At 44.4% G+C, this 23,107-nt stretch overlaps 1 protein-coding gene and 1 long non-coding RNA gene across 5 annotated transcripts; one reads left to right on the top strand and one right to left on the bottom strand.

The window, feature by feature from the left end:
* Positions 1–2,988: 2,988 nt before the first annotated feature.
* On the top strand, positions 2,989–19,681 carry LOC147449668 (uncharacterized). Of its 4 annotated transcripts, none has more exons than XR_015189450.1 (3): positions 2,992–3,711; positions 17,517–17,613; positions 17,806–18,028. It is a non-coding gene; the product is annotated as an uncharacterized LOC147449668 (long non-coding RNA). The 4 variants fall into 4 exon arrangements; XR_015189451.1 differs by having other exon boundaries at positions 3,002–3,711; positions 17,577–17,613; XR_015189449.1 differs by having other exon boundaries at positions 2,989–3,711; positions 17,517–18,028.
* On the bottom strand, positions 17,768–21,693 carry LOC147449667 (amino acid permease 3-like). Its single transcript, XM_086522052.1, has 7 exons — positions 21,427–21,693; positions 20,605–20,862; positions 20,263–20,356; positions 19,946–20,163; positions 19,409–19,551; positions 19,078–19,305; positions 17,768–18,777 (listed from the first exon to the last, which is right to left on the bottom strand). Exons 1-7 carry the CDS (start codon positions 21,605–21,607, stop codon positions 18,349–18,351), a joined length of 1,551 nt encoding a protein of 516 aa, XP_086378178.1. The 5' UTR covers positions 21,608–21,693; the 3' UTR covers positions 17,768–18,348.
* Positions 21,694–23,107: the final 1,414 nt, after the last annotated feature.

Genomic DNA, 23,107 nt, shown 5'->3' with positions numbered 1-23,107 from the left:
TTTGCGCATTTTCGCAAGCAGTTAGGTGTAGGGTAGTACATCACTTCTCTACATCTCTTGTATATTAGCTTGTATAGTAGCTTCTCTCACACTTAAAGTACCACATTGGACTTTAAGTGGGAGGTTGTTGGGGTATAAAGCCCAATGTGGTCACCCAGGTAAGTGGGCGGGCCGCCAGGTATGTACACATATTCTTTTGTAAAAACCTAATAAGAACTCACTATGCTCTACACATTACAGTAGAGCGAGTTCACCATATCGTCATGCTCTTCTTCTCGCACTCTCTCTCGCGTCGCACTTCCGCTCGTACTCCTTCACTTAAGCTTAGGCCTAAGGCCACTTTAATTCCCAAGTGGGCGGGCGGCCTCCCTTTGGTTGCCTTTGGGCGGCCATAGGTTGAGGCCCTTAGCCAATCTTTGAAGGGCATCATATTTGACTCGCATTTTGTCCATGGCCCTTAGGTGCCACAGTTTAGTGGGCGGCCTTTGGGCACCACATTAAGCATTCATAGCGACCCAAGCATTACCAAGCACAACTTATTTTCCCCAATAGTCCTTGGCTAACAATATCTTCATCACTTTCGATGCCCGCATCATTTTGCATGGTGATGCTTGCCTTCAAGATATAAGCGTATGTGATTGTATTTGTCCAGCTTCCTGGCCCTGCCTCTGTTGGAGTTATCCCGCAATCATTGCATTCCGAGAGGTCACATTCTAACGTGAAACTCTTCAAGCACTTTTTATACTTATTGAGACGTACACCACATTTGATGTACATGTAGTTGCTATCAATTTTGGACAAGATTCTCCTCGAGTCACTTACTTTGCTGCACTCCAAATCCCGAGCGAGAGCCAAAATCTCCCAGATGGCACTCCGTATGAGCCGACCAGACTGGTACGCAACCGACCCTTGGTGAATCTTCATCGGCCAATATCTTGGCGACCGAGACTCCGATCACTGATATGAAAAGACCGACGCGCTCCACAAAGTGAGCACTTTAGGCCCGTGCATTCATTTCATTTTTGTCACCTCAGCTGCAGTTGCCCAATCTGGTACGAATCTGCATTAACTCAAACTTCAAACTGCCATAACTTTTTCACCGTAGCTCCAATCGACGAGCCGTAAAGACAGTCCGGTAGAGCACTTCAAGCACTACAGTTCTAGATCATAAACTCACATATGTGCTCACTTCAAGCATACTCCTTTTTGGCATCATTAAGACATCAATTGGCCCTTTAAAGCCGGATCTGGCATACATCAATCATTAAGCTTGGCCTGTTATCAAGCCCTGATCACTGCTCACTTAATGTGTAGGCTTCAAAGAAGCTTAGCTTGCATTTCTTTGCTCTTTTTCTCTACATGGCAGCGGAGCTGCACGACACCGCTCTTAATCATGCAGTGCAAATTTCCACGAAAGTCATGACCAATAGGGTGATTCAAACTATATTTCCAATACATGAATGCAATATCAAACACATTCGTGTGTGTCAAGCAAAATTTATTCTTCAGGTCATCTGTCCCATGAAGTGTGTAAAGCTCAATCCCTTTATTAATGTCATCAGGAGATGGCCAACATTTTGTGTTTCAGTGCCCTGCAAAGAACAATGGCACCTACAGGCGATTCTCTATCCCATCCCAAGTATGTTTTCACCTTTTTGTTGACTGCTATAATAGATGTGGACATAATACGCACGACCGTTTGGAAGTGTAAGTGGAATACCTTTCCGCCACGCTTGATGGAACACATTCCAACAATAGTCTCTTTCTCTAGGAACTCTTTCAGCACAGGGAGCAGGCCACTGTCTATGTCCGCCCCCCAAACGGAGAGTGATACTTAGCTCGAATAGCCTCTTCGAACACCTACTCTCAGCCGCCAAGAGCTCCTCCTCGGTCTTCCTAGGTCTACCCCTACGGACCAAAGAGACAGATGCATCCTCACCGTCACCAACCGAACGTGCAGCTTTCTTCATCCTCACCATGATACTTCAACATTGGACCCTCATGAATAGAAACCAATGGAACCACATCCCGCTTCACAAATTTTAGCAAGCAAGTAGGTTCAATCAAATCATATAGGGCATTAAATGATTTGATTTGCAAAAACAAATTATACCTTCGAGACCACTGTGTCGCTGCTGCAACGAATTTCCTTGATTCTCTTGCTAATTTTTGCCTGTTGTTTGAATCACCTACTGGCTATTTTGCAAAATTTCCTCTTTGAATCTACCCTAAAGGGAGTTTTGTATGTTTGTGAAAATAATTTTTCTCGAACACTGGTTGGCTATCTTTGTGCTGCTTCGAGTCGCTGCTGCAACGAATTTCCTTGATTCTCCTGCTAATTTTTGCCTACTGTTTGAATCACCTACTGGCTATTTTGCAAAATTTCCTCTTTGAATCTACCCTAAAGGGAGTTTTGTATGTTTGTGAAAATAATTTTTCTCGAACACTGGTTGGCTATCTTTGTGCTGCTTCGACTTCGTAGCTTCCAAAAATTAGTGCACGAAGTTAGCTACAACTATAAAGTTGGCTACACTATAGTCTTCAATGCTGTGGCTTGCTGCAAGAGATCATCGCAATGCAGCACTAGTAGGCTTTTTTAAGTGGCTGGCCAAGTGGCATGGCTCTCTAGCCACCATGACTTTCACCTCAGGCTGGTGTCACACTGGGACGGGCGTCCCCCCTTCTTTCACGAGCATGGCCGTCCCTTTCATGTCACACTTGGCTTTAGTTAAAAAAGTGTCCATCAGTTTCAACAAACCAGCTTTGGCCACTTGGTAGAGCTACTGGCTCTCACGCTGACGAGCAAAGTTCAAATCGAATCGTTGCCATTAGCGCCTTGCTTTTTGTCAGATGGCCGCACCTTTAGAAACTTGGGCGGGCATGCAAGGCCGTCCCTTTGACAGGGTCTCGCGGCCATGTGTTACTTTTCGCCCCAGCCAATATACGGGCACCATCTCAGCATGGGACGCTTTTGCCCGCCCCAGTGTGACACCAGCCTCATAAAGCTAAATTCGTGATGCATTTGCAGGGTGAATCTCAAAGGAAGGAGGACCATGGAGCTGATAAACAGCTCTAGTGATGTCATCTCCTTCTCTGCGGCGGCCGCTACAGTGCGGTGTAGCCTCTGAGTTGTGATTCAGATATCTTCCTCTGTTGGATGTATCTTGCCCCCTTGGCGATGAATGCAGGAGCAATGGATGGTGGAAGAAACATGCAGCGGGAAAATTCCTGACTGATAACTATTGCGCATGGAAACATGCACGCGGACATGAAGATTGATCTCGTTGTGAATTCTATAAAGACAGACTGCTTGGACACCTACTCTTTTTTACACAGATGCAAGCTTAGACAATGTGGGCTGGTCGCACAAGCCGTCTCAGATGGGCATGCAATCATGCTCAAACGGTCAGTGACAGAAATCAAGGAGAAAAAGGCTAAGTCTGGCTTCATCAGTGACATCAGCCTCTTTTGGAATGAGCATCAGAGAAAGGGTTAAGGTTTCATCCCCTTTGCTTAGGCAAATTATCATCTATAAGAGATGAAGCTGTTCCCTCTGCGTCGAAGTTTGTCCATGAAGAGGATCTACAAGATAGTAAGTTGATGGCTGCTCTCAGAGTCACAAGGTGGGTGCATCCTTCCTTCCAAGGAGATTCACACTTTGGTAAACTTTCCATTCCTTGCAAGGCTTTTGGAGGCTGGATCTATTCTAAGGTTAGTTCAATCGATTCCTTTGCTTCTGTATCGGTGAATGCTCGGTTCACCTGCTGCACCTTAAAGGATCCATGGTTACAAAATGATATGTTTGAGAAAGGCTTTTTAGTCTTTGAATGTGGAATGATGGCAATTGCTGTTCCCAAATGAAACTTCAAAAATTATGTGTGGTGTCTTGGTAAATGCATGCAGACTCTACAACAGCTTACTAGTGAGTCATTGTCATTGAACTTGGAAATTGGGCGCCAAATTTTCCTTCCAATCTGATGTATCCATCCATATGGAGAGGAGAAACCCTCATAAGAGAACATATCTGTCAACATCAACCCGTGGCAACTGTACGGAATTTCGTAATTTGTGCTGGCTGCTTTTTGCCAGTTTTTGAGGACTAGTTGCTTTGGGACAGTTTGCTTTTGAGTTTAACTGCTTTTAGGGCTTTGCTTTTGGCAACCCTTTGTAAGAATAGAAGGCCCTAAGGGCCTCACTTCTCAGAGCATCTGGACACAGAGTCTGAGAGCGAGCATCGGCGAGAGTTGTACTTTGCTCAAAGATTAATATAAAAGAAATACCAAAAGGGGCGCCAGTCTTTGGGGCCAATCTCTCTCGGCACGAAACTACGGCGGGCCGTGTCATCTCGAATTGAACTATGATTTAAAGTTGTGAAGTATTTCTCTCTCGTGTCACGATACTTCTAGACTTGGGGTGTTCAAACCTATGACAGTGGTATCAGAGCATTAGGCTTGTGCTTTTCTCAAAGCATACTGGTCCTATCAAATAGTAGACAGGGCACTTGGGCATAATTTTGGAAATTCTATAAAAAGAAGCCACTCTCCTCGAGCCCCTACATATTAGCCACTCCCATCAGTTTATTGCGCATCGGGCGCGCTCCTGTCTTCATCGCTCCGTCTTACAGGGCATAAAGCCATAAAGAATCCCAGATTACACATGGGTTCTCATGGAGAATTTGACAGAGATAACACCTCCCAGTTGAAATCAGGCGCGGGAACCAAATTGATCAAGTACTTCAGAGATCCGAGATTTACGAAACACGTGAAGGATCCCTCGATTGATGAGATTCTCTGGAGATGGTGTGAGGCCATTGATTCTCCTCTCAGGACGTGAGGAAAGCTGAAAGGACAAATGAGTGTAGAAAAGCGAAAGCTTTACTCGCAGAACGAGCTGGACAGAGCTATTGACCAGAAGATGAACGAGATACTGGAAAGGACACTGAAATGGATACTGATGAAACTGAGAGTCTGGTTGTTTGTGACAGATAACCAAAAATAGGAATGAGGAACTCGTATCTGTATGGATTGGGAAGCATGGAGCTGGACATTCACTCTTTTGCAACGAGGTGAGCCATCTCCTTGCCCGTTTTGCATGTGAAATCGAGGATGGGATGGTGACATCGAGAGCGACGGAAGCTCAAGAACGAATTGGATATCCTTTCGATTTGAGATAGGAGCGATAAATTTGAATGAACGAATGATGATGCATGTTGAATGATTCTAGTGCATCAAGATTCCCATATGAATGAGATGATTGGATACTGTGGTGAGCGCATCAAGAGTTCCTGCGGGATGAGATGGCCACTCAGGGATCTAGATGCATCAAGACTTCTTGATGGATGAGATGACCAGATGATTGAAACAGTGTTCAATATGAATTAAGTGTGTGAATGAAGAACTTTGAAATAGGAATTTCCGAAGATGATTCTGTAACAGACTTGGACACTGCAAGTCAAGAATCAATCGCGAAGCACCAAATAACAAAACAAGTCGCAGATCACAATTTGCACTGGCCCGGCGGAGTTCCGTGCCTAGAGATATTGGCCCCAAAGACTGGCGCTCCTTTCGGTATTTCCTTATGTATTAAATCAATGTCAAAGTACAAAGAGCGGTTAGGATTTCACTCTCTGCGTCCAGATGCTCTGCAGAATGAGCCCTAAACCGTTTACTTAAAGGTTACAAGGGGTGCCCAAAAGCAGAGCCCCAAAAGCTTTCAAAAATAAAAGCAAAATTTTCCTCTCTCTCTCTCTCTCTCTCAAGAGAGTAAAAATAAAGTAGTTAATTCTTCTCTCTCTCTCTCTCTCTCTCTCTCTCTCTCTCGGCCAAATTGCATCGCCCATAGGGCTGCTTTTCAGTTCCGCAAAATTTGGAAATCCGTACGCTGGCCACGTGGCAAATTTTAGGGTTTCAGCCACTTTAGGGTTTCAATCAAAAATTAGGGTTTTTGCAGATTAGGGTTCCTGGCAGAATTTAGGGTTTGCAAGAATTTTAGGGTTTATGGCAGAAATTAGGGTTTCTGCTGTCGGTAGCCACGTCATCACTTTGTGACATACCCCCCTCTTGAAAGCATTGTAATCGACTTACGCCTGCAAAACCGACAGAAGCCATAAACCGTCTTAGCAAACAGTGAGTATTAGTACCTTCGTACTAGGAACACACATCTAGCACATGTACCAAATCGACAGTCACATCACACGACATCACAGGACATCACTAGACATCACAGGACATCACATGACATTCAACATTCATTTGGATCTTAGACCATGATTTATCGGCAATGTAGCTAGCAATCGCATCTAGGTCCAATCGGGACCTCATCGATGTCCGATTGACTAACCCCTATTGCAATCATGTCTATTCGAGATCAATCAGACCAAAATGCTGTAGTCATTTCGTCTATTAGTTCTTGCACTTGAAAGAAGTCAAGAACAAATCAGTATCATAATCAGGAATTCCATTTCATTAAAGTCATACAGCAGAATACTATCAGCTTTCAGTATCCTTGAAGCTCAAAGAGACATCAGTGACTCTAGTATCTAAATCAAGGCATCTGTTGACAAAGAAGCGGAGTGACTTCCCTCTTGTGCATCCCACTACACCAGATCTCCGGCCAAGCTGAATTCTGGGTTCCGTTTGGAATAGACTATGCTAAACCAAAAGCATCGACAATCTGAGGAGTATCTGCTAGGTCCTCCTCCTTCATCCACTTTGCATCCAATGCAGGATAGTTCTTGAACTTAACCAAGAACCGCCTTCGGACTTTACCTTTATTCTTTGTATCCTTATGTGCCAAAATCTGTTCAGGAACAAGGATCTTCTCGTTTTCTTCCACTTCGGGTTGCTCATCAGGCTCCCCATCATCAGGCACATCACCCTTAAAAGGTTTCAAGAGGCTCACATGGAATGCATTGTGAATCCTCCAAGTATTTGGCAGTTTCAATCGGAAGGAGACATCATTTATCTTTTCAGTGATCTGGAAAGGTCCGTAGTATCGCATACTAAGCTTTGGAAAAAGCCTTTCCTTTCCCTTTTTCTTGGCGTGCCTTCTCAAAACGTAAGAGCACCCAATCATCCTCCTTCAATTTCACGACAATGGCGATCCGCTGCCTTTTTCTGTCGTTCTTGAGACTTCTGCAAAGTCTCGCGAACCTTGGCAAAAGCCGTATCCAAATCTCGCGTATATTCATCCGCTTCAAAAATCTTATCTTTCGTGCTTAGGAAGGGTGGGACCTTCGCAACACCTTCAACAATCTCAAATGGCGCCTTCCCCATAGAAGAGTGTATCGTGTTATTGTAGGCAAATTCCACCAAAGGTAAGTACTTTTCCCATTGAGTCTTCTGATATGAGATATAAGACTTCAATAAATCTAGAACCAGTGAATTTGCAATCTCAGATTGCCTATCAGTCTGCGGGTAGAACGATGACGAGAATTGCAACTGCGTGCCAATGTTCTCCCAAATTGCCTTCCAAAACAAACTCGTAAATCTGGGGTCTCTGTCGGAGACAATCGTCTCAGGCGTGCCATGTAATCTGAAGATCTAGGCCACAAACAGTCTCGTTAAGTGATCCGGCTTGATTGTTTTCTTCACTAGAATGAAATGAGCCTGTTTGCTAAATCTGTCAATAACAGTCCAGATACCATCGTGACCACTCTGTGTTCTCGGGAGATCAAAAATGAAATCCATTGCAATACTTTCCCAGGGGCGGGTGGGTATGGGTAAAGGCTGTAACAATCCCTGTGCCTTATGTCTGTCGAACTTGACCTTCTGGCATACTAAGCAACTGCGCACAAACTCTTTCACTTTCTTTTTGAGTCTCGGCCAAAAGAAGTATCTCTCTACCCCCTTCATGGTGGTAGCAATGCCGCGGTGACCCGTAAAAGGTGGAGAGTGGCATTCAGTCATAACCTTTTCCCTCAACGGCTGTGTAACGCACAACATTGTTTTTCTCATTAAGTAGCCTTCCTGAATGGAGTATCCTGCTACTGTCTCCCCATCCCGTATCCGTGTGAAAATATCCGCAAAATCTGTATCTGTGGCATACTGGTCGATCATATCCTCAAAGCTCCTATGATGTATCGCGGAAATAGCCAGAACCAACTCGAGACAAAGTATCTGCCACCACATTCTTCTGTCCTGCACATGGACAATCTGGAAGTGAAACTGTGACAAGATGTTTGCCCACCGCATCTGCTTTTCCGAAAGCTGCTTCTGTGACAAGAAGTAACGCAAACTTTGATGGTCTGTAAAGACAGTAAAATCCGCTCCGAGTAGGTAATGCCGCCACTGAGTTAGAGCATGGATAACCGCCAAAAGCTTTTTCTCATAAATCTGTGCTGTCATCTTCGGCCTAGAGAACAATCGGCTCTCGTAAGCAATGACATGGCCTTCTTGCATTAAGACCGCATCCAGACTACGACCACAAGCATCACAATATACTTCAAATGACTTCTGCAAGTCCGACAAAGTCAAAACTGGTCCCGTAGTCAATTTCTCTTTCAATGTATGAAAGGTAGTCACCTTTGTGGATCCCCACGAGAAAGGGACTCCTTTCTGTGTCAAGATATGCAAAGGGGAAGCAACCTCTGCAAACTTTCGTATGAACCGCCTGTAGTACGAACACAGTCCCAAGAAGCTTCTAACTTCATGGACATTCTTTAAATCGGGCCAATCACGTATAGTCTCTATCTTGGCCGGATCCATTTTGCAATCCTGCCGCCGCTGAGACAATGTGTCCCAAAAAGTGTATCTCTGGTAGGAAAAATTCACTTTTCTTTGCACTAATCACTAACTTGTGATCTCGTAATGCCTGAAAGACCTGAAGTAGATGATCTCTGTGTTTTGCCTCATTCTCGGAGAAAACAATGATGTCGTCAAAGAAAGTGCCAACAAATAGCCTGTACTCTCGAAAAATTATCCGGTTAAATGTCGCAGGAGCATTGGTTAAGCCAAAAGGCATCACCAAAAACTCAAATAACCCAAAAGTAGTCCGAAAGGCTGTCTTGTAGGCGTCTCACGGCGCGATTTGGATATGATGATATCCACTCTTCAGGTCAATCCTGCTAAAGCACGAGGATCCCTGTAATCTGTCAAGTATATCATCGATCCTAGGAATCGGAAATTTGTTCTTCATGGTGATTTTGTTGAGAGCTCTATAATCGATGCATATTCTCCAAGATCCGTCTTTCTTCAAAACCAACAACACTGGAGAGCAATACGGTGAAGTACTAGGTTGGACAAGACCCTTATTTAAGAGGTCTTTCACTTGGTTCATAATCTCTTCATTCTGTGCTCGGCTCACACGGTAAGGTGGCCGGTTCGATGGTGTGCTTCCAGGTTTCAGATCAATGGTATGATCTTCAGGATGAGCAGGTGGTAACTCAGGTGGTAACTCGCCTAGTAGGCCCTCTGAGAAGCAATCGGCGTGAGAGTGGAGAAAATCTTGACGTTCTTTATCAAGTTTAGACATATTTGTCCTATCCTTATCGCTCAATTCTTTCATAAAGATCGAGTAAACAAACAGACTGGATTTCATTAATTTTGAAATGGCCGAAGTTGATACAATAGGGACAGACTCGCCCTTCAGTTTAATATCAAGTACAATGGTTCTGCCCTTCTCTGTAGTCAAAGTCGCTTTTCTCGCCCGATAATCGACCACGGCGTTGTTCTTGTGGTACCAGGGAATCCCTAAGAGAACATCACAACCCTCCAAAGGCATTATGAAGAAGTCCTCATGCCCCAAATACCCTTGACAATGCAACCAAAGTTTGCCAATGATGACAGGTGTAATGGCTACGTCCCTGCCGGGTGCCGCTAGAACTGCCTCCGCAAGTGGTCCCATCCGATCGGGAGTGAACTCGAGCCGCGCCGCCAATTCCGGTGAAATGAAGTTGGCCTTGGCTCCTCCATCAAAGAAGATCAGGGCCTCTTGATCTTTCACTTTGCCCCAAGCTCGACAAAGTTCTGTACTCTTGTTCGTGGTGTCGCGATCGGTACCCACACAATCTGGAACCAGTCTTGTTTTCATCTTGCCTTTTCGTCCACGTTCCTCAGTTGCTCTCGAACTCTTAGGCATGTCGTCGTCCTTATCATTATGTTCTTTCTGTGCCTTTTTAGAGCACTTAGCGGAGATATGTCCATGTTCCCCGCATCCAAAGCACTTCCCCTCCTTGATGGATGGAGCTCGCTCCTGAGGAGTAAGCTTGAGTCGTGCATCCTTTTTCTTTAGGTTGCTCTTTTTCTTTCTACTTCCATTCCCAGAAGTCTGTTCGGCTCGTTGTGTCATGGCCTCATCTGTGGGGTAGGTCAGACTGCCAGAGTGAATGGCAAAGCCCCGCTTCGCATGACTCATCAACTCCTGAATAGAAGCTGACTTCTGCTCCAAGCAGTGATCTCGGATCTCTGTAGGTAGACCCAAGGTAAACCGCTCAATCTGTTCTCTGAACGAGATCTTCTTGACTGAAGAGGCGGGTAGAAAAGAGCTCCAGAATCTTTCATAGTAAGCATTGATTGTATCTTTCTTGGTCATCCGAAGATGGTTCCAAGCAGCTCGTATATCTCGTTCATACTCTTGCGTCAACCAAGAAGAAATAAAAAGCTTCTTAAATTTCAGCCATTGAACTGGCGCAGTCTTTTTTAGAAGAAGCTGAAAGCGATGTGAAACTGCTGTATAAAAGACAAAGCCTTCGAAGCATCTGAGTATCCTGAAAAATTATCAAATTTAATCGAGTGTCCACCTTCCTTAAACTCTCGGACTTTCTTGCTTTTATCTTCTAGAAAGTCATACTGGTTTGCTTTATAAAAATTCTTCTTGTTCGCATAAAAGTTTCCGCCCATCGGAATTTGAGCTGTCTGTAGACGAGTCCTCAGTAGAACTGTCAGTCTCTTGGCGAGATTTAGCCTTCTTTGCCTTTTTCTTGCCCTTTCCGAAGCGTTGTTTCTTGCTTCGCTTTTGACCTTTTCTGTCTTCTTCGCTCGAATCTGAAGAGCTAGAAGAACTATCAGAAGAAGAAGAAGAAGAATTGAGTACTCCTTCAAAGTGAATATGCTTCTTCTGTTTCTTTGCTTTGTCAAATGTCGACTGACGACCCAAATAACCCGGGAAGTCAGTGCCTTTCTTTTGCTTTTTGCCGTGCTTTTTGGCTTTGTGCGTCAAAAAGCTGTGCAATCCGTGCATCAACCACCTCTTCTAATTCCTTCTCTGAATATTTCTTGTGAGCAGAAGGTTTCTTGAGAGCGGGTTTCGGGGGTGGTGTAGTGGTTTTCTGCGACTGCTCGTGCACTTCCTGAAAAGAAGTCTCGCTCATATACTTTGCAATTTTTGGGTCCTTCGCAAAATTGAGCATCATCTTCGTTGCATCGCGATTCGCCGATCAATTGACGACGCTCCATCTCTCGTCGCTCCGCCCGAGTAGGCCGAGGCGGACCATACTCTCTGCCGGAATCTTCGTTGTGATCCTTGCCCGCATCTCCAGATGCAAAGGGAGTCGACCGATCCTTGCGTGAAGCCATAGGTGCCGCGGGAAAAAAATTGGGGCTCGGATTTCCCGTAGAAGAGAAATTGGCCGTGCTCTGATACCATTGTAACAGACTTGGACACTCGAAGTCAAGAATCAATCGCGATAGCACCAAATAACTACTTCAAAACAATTGACAGATCACAATAGATTTGCACTGGCCCAACGGAGTTCCGTGCCTAGAGATATTGGTCCCAAAGTCTGGCGCCCCTTTCGGTATTTCTTTATGTATTAAATCAATGTCAAAGTACAAAGAGCTTTTGGACTTTCACATGAAGCGTCTCATATACATGCACCCTAAGTTTCAAACTGGTATATAATGCACTTTTGTGGATGCATGGTGTATTCTCCAAATTTTTGTTCACACAGTTCAAGCACTTTTGAGCAGGTAAAGCAACGCGAATTGCGGACGTCCGTACAACTGCCGCGTCATCAACCAATCAACGCAATTCTCGGACAGTCCAAATAGTTTGCCATGTCATCAGTCCACCGTATAGACTGGCACGTTATATGCCACTGCTGTGTGTATCCGGGCAGTACTGCCACGTTTTGCGGAATTCCGTTTAGTTCTGCCACGTCAGCAAGGAGCGTGAAACATGAAAATCCGTACAATCTTCCACGTCAGCCTGTCAGCACATTTTGCGAGATTCCGAATTGCTACCACGTGGCACTTCTGCCCGCAGGGGTCACTATGTGTTCCCTTGGCTCTCTTGCCAACGATAGGCAAAAAAAAGCCCCTTTGGTCTTGGAAAAGACCCCCTTGGTCCTCGGCCAAAAGACCCTTGAAATTGGCAAAAAAGTTGGTTTTATAGAGCCTTCGGTCCTTTTTTAGCAAGTCGATGAGTGCGTGATACTTGTCCACTTTCAATTGGAAAGTTTGCTTGAGAACCGCCTCTTGGTAGGTGTGGTTGACTCCTCTCTCCCTCTGCTTCAAGATCCCGAGGGGGGCTAGTGCTCACCTCATTTTCAATAAAAGATCAAGGTCCCAGTGGCCCGTGTGAACCCGCGCCCTCTACAGGGCTGCCACATCATCATTGCGTAGACCAATGGCCGGCGGCCACATTGGCTGTCACAAAACGGGAGCATACACGAGCACTTGAAAATCTGAAAATTAAATAACTTTGCAAATGTGAGAGAAAGGAGAAAATCGACACAGTATTGGGGACCAGAAGATGGGCTGGTCCCCCCTCCCCCCCCCCCCCGTCAAGAGCATTCTTTATTCAGGGAGAGTCGTATACAAGCACAAGAACCCGAGGAAACCCCTCCGTTCTGTAATCTTAGACCCGAGGGTCGTTCTTTCCCGCAAAGGACTTAGGCACGAGGCCGTACCTTCCCGTAAGGGACTTAGGCGCGAAGCCGTACTTCTCGTGAGGGACTTCCCGTAAAAGGGAGATTCTTGCAAAACAAGCCACACAAAGCAACAACTCGCAATGCGTATCGACAAATTATACCTGTCGCTCCTTGCTTGGAAAAGCGACCTCCGTACTCCGTCGTCACCCGAACACTCGCAGATTCCCGTCGCCAAACTTTGCTCCCAGACCTCAGCGCTGGCACTTCTTGCTACTCCTTGCGATCTCTCCAAACTGTAACGCTTGTTGCCTTTTTATAGGCTCTTGCACCCGGCGGAAATAGGGCTCAAAAGCAGAAGCTCTGGCGCTTCTAGAGAGAGGAGAGAGAGAGATCGCTGTTTTCAGCCCATCCGTACAGCTTGCGTAGGTTTTTTTTTTTAACGTAAGGATTTGGGGTTGCTTTATTTTATTAATAAAAGGGACCGATCACTTAAAAGTGGCCGGCCACTTTTAAAATAAAGTGTGAACCTGTTCAAACTTTTAAAAACGACTCCTTGAGTTAAAAACTAATGCTACACAAGCACATTCCAGGCGTCCCCGGGTGCAGAACACGGCACAGATGCAATGCAGACATAGCTTCCTCGCGGGAAAGCATCCGCCCTCCCGCGAAGGTTCTTGCTTTTTGTAAAAAGCTTCTTTGAACCCATCTTTATTCTTGTGCTTGCGTTCTTACACGTATTTTCTTACTTAGTTCGGATTTCCTCCTCAGCCTATGGAATGCCCCCCTTTCTGATGCACCCGTCACCCATCATGTGACGCATCAGGGGCACTCGTAACCCGGCCCTTTCCACCGAACTTACGGAAACTCCTTCGCGATGTTGTACCGTCACCCATCAAATGACACATCAGAGTTGTCCGTTCTTGATGGCATTTCTTGTAGCTACAATCTTTTAACAGTTCTTAGTGTACACAAAAAAATATCCTAGAAAAAGAAATTAATCATTAAAAATAAGAAAATAGTCCAATTAGCAACACTGGCGCCACCAGCAACGTCGAACACCACCACCATCCATCCGCCGGGGCCGATGTCGTGCCGTGGCACGTGCATAGTGGGAACGGAAGCTAAGCCCTACAATATTATGGATTTTATGTGTATGCCTTAAGTGTGCATAAGTATATGCATTTTCTATTTAGCATGCAAAAAGCTAGTCGAAGTCTGATGTGTCACTCTTGTTGGGAATGGGCTTCGTCATGATCCCGGGCTTCTTTGTGAACCTCTTCTTGGAGCCATGATGAAATGAGCCTATAAAACATACCTCCTATCTACTAGGCATCCTAGGTGGCATATGACATGTGTAGCATGGTCAAAAGTGGCCTTAGTCATAGTATACCTCATGAGGTGTCATCCTACAGGTGCACTTCGGAGTAATTATGGACCTAGAAAAATCCCTTAGAAAAATGGTTACGAGTTTGTTTGATGTCATCCATGATGTATGCCAAGCTCTCTCTCAATTTTTAAAGCTACTTTATGCACATGTTTCAACCATATCTCAACAACTCTTGGAGGCTTAACCCTTGACATGTGGCAGCAAGGAGAAGATATTTGGAGAAAGGTTTAGAAGAACCTCTAGATATTTTCTTGAAGAGAAAGATCTAAAAACTTTGAAGATATTTTGAAAAGATAGACACTTGTCACACAAATCCCTTGGATATTTCTAAGCAAATATCTTCTTCAAGGGGCAACTTCACCTATAAATAGAGCCTCTTGCCCGTCACTTGGGCATCAAGAAAACCATCAAGCAATCAAGCGCTTAAGCAATCCCCATAATCAAGCCATCACCCAACCTCCTAGCCATCTCCTTGAGTGAAACTCTCTCAATTTCAGCCCAACACATCTTGAGCTTGCTACTTAACGTCTCAAGCCTTTTATCTCCTCACTTGTAATACTCATATACTCTATGTAACCTTCTTTCATCAATAAAGATGCATTGTTGGTGGCTTATAAACGGTGTTGTGTACTTCTACTCATCTTCTACTTCATCAAGTTGGCTACAAGACCACAAAGTCTTGAGGTGTGCTTCACTTCTTTGGCTTGAGCTTGTGTGGGTCTTTGTGTGTTGGTTGTCTCTCTTATCTCTTTCCTCCATTGTTTGACTGCTTTTTAAACTAATTTCTTAGATGAATAATCCCAATGGTGTAACCTTTCAACCCTTTCACTTTGTGCAAAATATTAGGATTAACGTTTGTATTAGCTGTAAAATCCACTTCCAGCAGAGAATTGTGTTACTCTTTGGGCCGGAAAGACTGCAAGAAATTCTTCTTTCTCCATGTCCTCTTATTTTGCCACTACTAGACTACTCTAATTCTTTCGATGTGCACATATTTATTCTCTTTTAGGGGTTGAGTCTTGCTTTCTTAATATTACTATGAACCAAGAAGACTTGTACACACGGCTCACTCCTATCACTAGGCAAAACATCTACATCTTTGTAAGCACTAAGTTACAGTTTCAAAGAACCATTCGTAGTCTATTTGGAGTACAACGACTTGCTACTATAAATGCATCAGTGAACCCTTTCATCTTACCTTTGATTAGATATGATCAAAGCCTTGATGTTTTCATCTTTGTTTTGTTTAGAGGGTTTTACGTGTGCGTATGTGTGTGTGCGTGTAAGATTCCAATGGCTACACACAATGTATGTGCTACAAACACTAAGCTTACTTAAGTGAAAGCCTTCATAGTCTCCCCACAAACCCTCGCAGCTAGAGGCCCGACGCCTTCCTGGCAAGACCGCCAACTCTTTGACACCGCGCCGCCCAAACTCTTGCGCAGCAGCAGCCGCCCAGCACCACATAGCCAATACTCAAGAGCTCTCTCTCTCTCTCTCCCAAGTGTTACCCTCAATGAGCTCACAGTCTAGCCCTTATACCCTTTCTCCGGCCTTGCCCCCGCATATGGGATATCTGCAGTGACCACGTGGCAGGCTCCGATGCACCGACTCTCAAAAACCTCAAAAAAGCCTCAATGCAAAACACTTTCTCCTATCCCTCCATTGAGTGGCTCCTGTTCATTGCTCATTGATCCAATAAGCATTTTGCAAAATCCTATCGAGAGCCCACATTACCGGCTTTGATCCCCACCATCGGCTCCGCACTGCAACATCATTGAGATCGCAAACCCAAATGACAAAAATGGGCAAAAACCATCTGTCACCTTCTCACTGCCAACTATCCCAAACTTCAACCATCAGTATCTTGCCAATTGTGACTTTAATCGTCAAACTGTTGATTCCAACAAACTCCACATAGTGCATACTACCCTCTAGAACCTGGTCGAGCCCCAAAAATAGACCAGATGGTTCGCCTACCAATGCGGTCAAAGTGCCCCACAACTAGCCCCTGGTGAATCTTCAATTGGCAATATCTCACCGGTACGAGCTCCGATTGACGATCCGGAAAGACCGGCATGCTCCACAACTCAACACTTCAACCCTATCCGCTCACTCTAGCTTTGCCCACCTGTCCCCTTCTTGCCCTATCCGTCGAGGATCTGCAAAGCCTTCCAACTTTAGATAGCTCTATCTTTCACACCATAGCTCCGTTTGAGGAGCCGTCTGGACTGGCTCATAGAGCACCTCAAACACTACATCCCGAGACACCATTCCCACACTTTAGACACCTGGACCTGCCATTCCCATTGGCCCGGAAGCGGGGCTGAATCTGGAGCTGAAGATGGCCGCCATAACACAGATGTTGCTGCTTCTGAAAATGCAAGAGCACTTCAGATTTCTCACCCCCCAGAACGAGAGAATGAGAGAGACAGGGCCTGCTTTCATTGTGGCTTTTAAACCTAGAAGACCGCAAGTCACCACCAGCTTTGTGTGTGAGAACCAGAATTCTCACACACAAAGCTAAGTGTGAGGAAAAATAGCATTGGAGTTTGGTGCACTAGCCTCAAAGTTTGCGGAAGCAATTCCTCAAACTTTGTGGCCCCGAATCTCAAAGGGCATGTCAACTGACTTGCCCTTCAAAACTGCACAAATGTGCGCACACAGAGTTTTAGGGTACTTTGAGGCCCGCATCTCCCAACCTAGTGATGCATTTGACCTTGGAACTAGACCCATATGCTGCATTTACCCTAAGCTACATGTTAGTGTTGCCAGATGCCCACCTAAGTATATTAGCAACGGTCAAACACACGTACACCATTTAAACAAGAACTTTCCGAAATGGAAAAACCTAACTTAGTAGACTTGTCTTGACATACAGGTCTTGTGAACAGGCTCACAAATTTCCTGGAACAAAATCCCTTGGACTCAATAGACAAACCTTGGCTCTAAGCATGTCCACATGGCACATAAAGCCATGTGCGCGTGGCATGTGAAACTCTGTAGCAGAAGATTGTTCAACAGTGAGGAGGTTTGTGCGATGGGATGGCATTCTTAATGGGTAGCAAAATTTCAACGCAGGATTATCACACCTATGAACTACTGTTTGGGAAAAAAACATTTTCTCAAAACATACATAAATTCCTTCAAAGAAATTCGGGCTAGGAACTTTTGCAAAATATACAGGATTTTTTGCAATTTTATACTATTTTTTGTGAATTTCCAAGTGGATTTTCTCCCTCTTCTTTCCTCTCAATTGATTTGTCAATACTTTTCCAAACACTGCTGTGAACTTGTCTTGTTTATGGAACAATTTGGTAGGTGTGGCAGTATATGTTCTTCAAGGACGTAGTTGATGTGTTTGATCTTTGGCATTTTCAGTTGAAAGGGAAGCTGAGAGCAATTTCAACAAATAAAGGTTTGCTTCGTTCTGTTGATTCTTTATTCATAGCAGTGCTTTTACTTTCTGTTGTTTATTTCCATGCTCATATAAGTTAACATGAATTGTGGCTGGATATTGAATGGCATTCCATGTGTGTTTAAACTTCGTTTTTAAATGGATGGACACAGACTTGGTTCAGAATTCTCTGATTTCATTAAGTATATATAGGGTTGGCAATCGAAGAACTGCAAAAGAAGGAGTTTCTCAGTACGAGGAGTTAAATGAAGCTACAATGGTTCCTTGTGCTACTGAGTCTAGCGAATTGTAGGATGTACCATGGCTGATAGTGTATGATCATTGTAGGATGTACTGTCGAAGACGGTGTAAGCTCCTTGATCAGTTATTTGGTTTTTACTTGCGAACTTTGAATTCATGACCAAATCTTTTGTGATCACAAGTTGCATAAGAATACTTGTTAGTCAAACAGCTCTTTATGCCTTCTCTAAAGTCTACTCCTGTGGTTGCTCACAAGGTATGGCTTTTATCTCATCTGGTTGAGGATGCTTGAGAAGGTTGTGTGATTGTTAGTTTTGGTACTTCAACAGGATTGTGCTTTAGTTTGGTTGATACTTTAGTCTCTAGATGAGGACAATTGGAGTCCGAGATAGTCATGCTGCCGTGGCAACAGCATGAGAAAGGGCCATTGTCCATGTCAACAGTAGGCCGACAAACAAAAATTAGTGGAAAGCAACTGGTGGCTCCCAAATCTTATCAAGCATGTCCTTGGAAAGGCTTATATACTTTGAGATCCTCTGCCATACCTTCGAATGATCCAACAAGAGCTGCTATGGATACCAACAAGCAAACAATACTCAGAGATTGCAGGCATATCCACTTTCGACTCCATCTTGGTGTGTTGTGACGAGCAATATGCATCTCGATTGGGAAATAAACTGTGAGAGGCCAGAATGCTAGGGCACCCAATACGCCGAGTATGTCGTTGAAAAAGGGCAGAAGCATGGAGGCCAAAGTGGTAAAGATTACAAATGTAGTTCTCCAGACCAATCTGAAGAGGTTCAACTTACATGCAGGTCCATAGAATGGGAGGTTTATCTTGCAGTGCTTGTGAATTGCCTGGCTTTTAGGATAGGAAAGAGACACCCAGTCTTCCACAAATGCGAAAAGTGGCTGACTAAACACCTGTAAGATTGAATTCAAAGTCAAGTTCTACCATGATAGAGATTATTTGAAAGAAACTGTCTGTGCAGACCTTTGTATCTTTGTATGCTTGTGTGTGTATATGGATGCGCGCGTGTGCCCGTGTGTGAATATATATTGATACCTAATTCTACACTTGCTGTTGGGCTCTGACTTATGTTAGTGGGGATCTTTCTGTTAGGGTGAATGTGAGACTAAACTAGCTATAAAAGGGGAAACGTTGCATTATATAGAGATGCCAATATGCCCAACATAGCGTTTATTCAAGAGAGAGCACAGTACCTGGAATGCTCCCACAAGGTGCACTACTACGCAAACATTGGCAAAGTCAACAAGCCAATATGGCTCGTAGAAACCAAAGCCTGTGAGAAGATTTCCAGGGGCCTGGTCTCCAAAAGTGGCATAGCCGATGCAACTGCACAGCAGGTAGAAGATTGTAGTCGTGGAGACTCCCATTAGATTGGCCTTCTTCATGGTCTCATTTTCTGGAGGAGGAGATTTCACAGTATCCTGTATTCAACATGAAGGACTTATAATTAGCGCCGTTCTTATCGGGCATCATAATTCTAAATTGTAATAAGGTGATTCTTAGTGTTCTAGCTACAGTAATTACCTGGATTTCAATAAGGATCATGGAGTAGGAGTATGCAAAAGCAATGTTCCCAAGTGCTTGAAAGATCGGCCATATGTCTCCAGTTTGAAATTTCTCACCCGTATGAAACAATCCCCAAAGTGTGCCTTGTATATGCCTCCCCTCTGATTATGACAGAAACAACAGTAAAAGAGAGAGAGAGAGAGAGAGAGAGAGAGAGAGAGAGGTTTTTAACGTTGTAGGAACAATCCCCCAAGAGACCTCAAAGATCTATCCGACCAGTGTTGAACTCAAGATCTCTTATTCAAGAGGGGATGGGGATTGGGATAACCAATCTACCACACTCGGGTGATAGAAAGGTTATTCCAATTTCCAATTTCCTCTTCGTATTCAGAGACACACACACCCACCCATGAGAAGAGAAGTTTCCAATCCCAAGAGACCTCAAAGGTATATTCATTGTCCAACGACCTGTTGTGTGTATGTGTGTGTGTGTGTGTGTGTGTGAGAGAGAGAGAGAGAGAGAGAGAGAGAGAGAGAGAGAGAGAGGAGCAGAACCTGTGGCAACTTTGCCTACGCCAAGGCCCACGCCAATGGAAGAGTAAGAGAATGACATAACAGCAGCAACAATGGAAAGCCACCAGAGCTTGCTAAATGTAGGGATTTGTGAGAGAAACACTTGGATTCCTCCAAATAGAAGCATGTAAGGGTATGTCGAAGTGAAGCATGGTGAGTGGTGACCTTCTTTGTGGAAGCAATTGGACCTTGCAATGGCGCTGTGAAATCAAGGAAAGAGTTGATTCAAACACTACCATTTAGAGCTAGCCTTTGATTTTGCAAGGAATGTGATGGCACCATGGACAAAGAGAACTTACACCATACTAATGGATGCTGTAATGGTGTATCCGATTGCAGTACCGGCAAAATTTGTGTATTGTACGATTGCACACAATTTTGTTTGGATTGGTCCTGCACATGATTCGATGTCCTGAATTAGTCACAGCTTAAGCAAGTTTGAAGGCGGTTGTGCCCGCTCATTGCATGCCTTAATGTGATTGTTTTTATGCTTTCATGTGTTCCTATTCTACGGTTTCCAGTAGCATTTATAAGGCGGTATATATATATATCGTTGTGTTTTTGCACATTTGTTTGAACTTCCTCAATTCAATTTGGTCACGTTTAATTGTTTTAGGAGCAAGTGATGAGTGCAGGCTTACCCAAATTGGACTGAACTGCATCCATGTAAGTGTAGTTGCGCTTTTCTATCATGCTGCCAGTCGATGATGATATCGAGGAAGATGGCGATCGGTAGCAGTCTGCAAGCAGCAATGAAGTGTAATAGGTAATCGCAGCAAATAAGAGTAGGCAGATGGGTCCTGCGATCCACCCGAGCTTGGCCATACTCCATGCCAGTGATAGAACACCGGATCCGATGACCGCTGTGATGATGTGGGCTGATGCTGTCCAGAATGTACCTATGAAAAGAGAAAATTTGCTATCATAAAACCATAGGTAGCATTCGATCTCAGCAGGCATTCACCTTTTTGGTTGATTGAAGCCTTCCTTGTTGTATGATAGTGTATGGAGCTAATGATGCAAACTCAGGCACACTTGAGTCTGCACATGCAAATGCATTTGCAAATAAAGAGTCACCGTCTGGTCTTGCGAGTGGAGGCAACACCTGTTGCATATCTATGTGTGCATGCCTTTGAGGGACATAAACCCATCTCTAGTGGTGCCACGCGCTTAATGTTCTTCAAAGTTTTGGATGCTTAGGCTTTTGCCAGTGAATGCTCAGTAAGAGCCTGAAAAGTTTGTTGCTTACTCGATATACATGCACAATGTAATGGCTCTGCAGCTGTAGATGAATGCTTAGAGTTTTATTTTTAAATTTTCACCGTTAGCAGCTACATTGCAGCTACATTTCAAATGCTCAACCAACTGCGCTATGCTCTTTAGGTGCTAATTGCTTGAGTTTTGCCTACAAAGAAATGAGGTTTGCTACTTCATGCAGTGTTGCCAGTTGGAATGAAGGTTACCTGTGCGCTTGGGCCGGCCATCATCATCCACCTCAGAGTCAAGGAAGTAGGATGAATTAGCTTGCATGAGCCCGCCAGCCTCCGCAAGGGCGGCCGCCGCCTCATTATGCATGCCCATAATGTTCATGACATGCAGAGGAGAAGCTCCGCTCTCCTCATCTGCTTTTAAAGAGGGCGCCATCGAAAGTGAAGGAGGAATAGGCAATGATGTTTGGAACTAATTCAGATAATGGAGTGTTATATTATTGCCTTTGAATGATTGGGTGGTGGTGGTAGTAGGAGTTGGATGGAACTGACAGGCGGCAGGGGGGCTCTTATACCAGTGGTCTTGCGTGTGTGTGTGTGTGAGAGAGAGAGAGAGAGAATATGCACGCGCGTGATCAGAAAGAGATTGCCTGATGATCAATCATTAATCCATGTGAAGGTAGGCGATCGCCCAGAGAGAGAGAGAGAGAGAGAGAGAGAGAGCTTTTGTGAGGGGCTCACTGATATGGGCGCTCTCGTTCTCAACGTGTAAGAAAGGAACTTACACCGACGCACTGTTGCTAAGTGCGCTTGTCATGGTCGTCCCTGCTCTCTTTAGGAATCGCAGCGGCCGGACCTCGCGTAAAGAGATCCTTCTTCTGCTTATTGAAGTCCCTACCCTTTTCGTGTGTACAATCATACTACTACACATCACACAAGCTCTAATCATGCACATACTGGTCCTTTTTTGGATAGCTCACACACCCATTCGAAAACAAAAAAAAAAACCATCAGCGCGGGGAAGGAAGTAGGGAGAAATTATACACACCATGTATTTACAACTGTACATTGTTGAACATTGTTGCACATTACACCCTCGAGGGGCAACCGTGGGAACCACACCCCCAATAGGGCAGGGGACCCAAGAAGCGTAGCTCAGTTGGTGAGACCTTTGAGATGTATCCCCAAGGTTGAGGGTTCAAGGCTCACAAGTTGCGTTCTCTTGGGTGTATTATTTTTTTGGTTGGAGCAAAACTGAAATTGCATTAAAGAAGAGCCATATCTTCAGTTAGTTAAGTCAAGGTCACCCTTCCAATATTGCAATGTTCAAGTTAAACCTAGTTGACCTCCTATCTCTGCCGTTTAGATGTTACAATTGAATACCGATGCATGGCTAAAGCTAGGGCAGCATAAAACATATATCAACCATTTTGGAAGAAAGAATTGCGAACTCACACGCTAAATCGCGAGTGATTGAGTGGTATCTGTCTTGTTTATTGATCAAATGGTCCAAGCAATTGAGGTGGCTTGGTAGGTCAAAAGAAATTGATGTGTGCAATGCTTATGATTGAGTTTGCCTTAGCGTGTTCCAATTGTATGCTACGTATATCATTGCAACTTTGTGAGGGTATATGTTCTTTCTGAATGATAGCTCAAAGGCATGTTCCTAAGCTTTTTTTCTTACGTTGTGTAGAAGTGATAATACACTGAGTCTCACTTTCTCACACCCATGGATGGACTTGAGCTTTTTTGTTTTTGAGTTGTGCCATTTTTCTTGTTGTCATGCTGTCTTGAGATTTTAACAAATTTTGGCATGTTAAAACATGCCATATAGAAGGTAGTAGTAGGTCTCCATAATAATAAAAATTACGTGAGAATCTTTTGAGATGCTCTCTCTCTCTCTCTCTCTCTCTCTCTCGGATAGTCTTTGGATGAG

The sequence above is a fragment of the Adiantum capillus-veneris genome, chromosome 10, assembly GCF_014529385.1.
Source record: "Adiantum capillus-veneris isolate H3 chromosome 10, ASM1452938v2, whole genome shotgun sequence".
Classification (NCBI taxonomy): Eukaryota; Viridiplantae; Streptophyta; class Polypodiopsida; order Polypodiales; family Pteridaceae; genus Adiantum; species Adiantum capillus-veneris.
The sequence above is the reverse complement of the archived record's forward strand: the minus strand, read 5'-3'. Positions and strand labels throughout refer to the sequence as shown.

Excerpts from the sequence above, each read along its gene's own strand:
- LOC147449667 (XM_086522052.1), bottom strand. The coding sequence starts at position 21,607 with ATGGCGCCCTCTTTAAAAGCAGATGAGGAGAGCGGAGCTTCTCCTCTG. Across the intron at positions 20,863-21,426 it reads TGGCCGGCCCAAGCGCACAG|GTACATTCTGGACAGCATCA; the intron begins GTAACCTTCATT and ends CTCTTTTCATAG. Across the intron at positions 20,164-20,262 it reads ACAGCATCCATTAGTATGGT|CGCCATTGCAAGGTCCAATT; the intron begins GTAAGTTCTCTT and ends TTGATTTCACAG.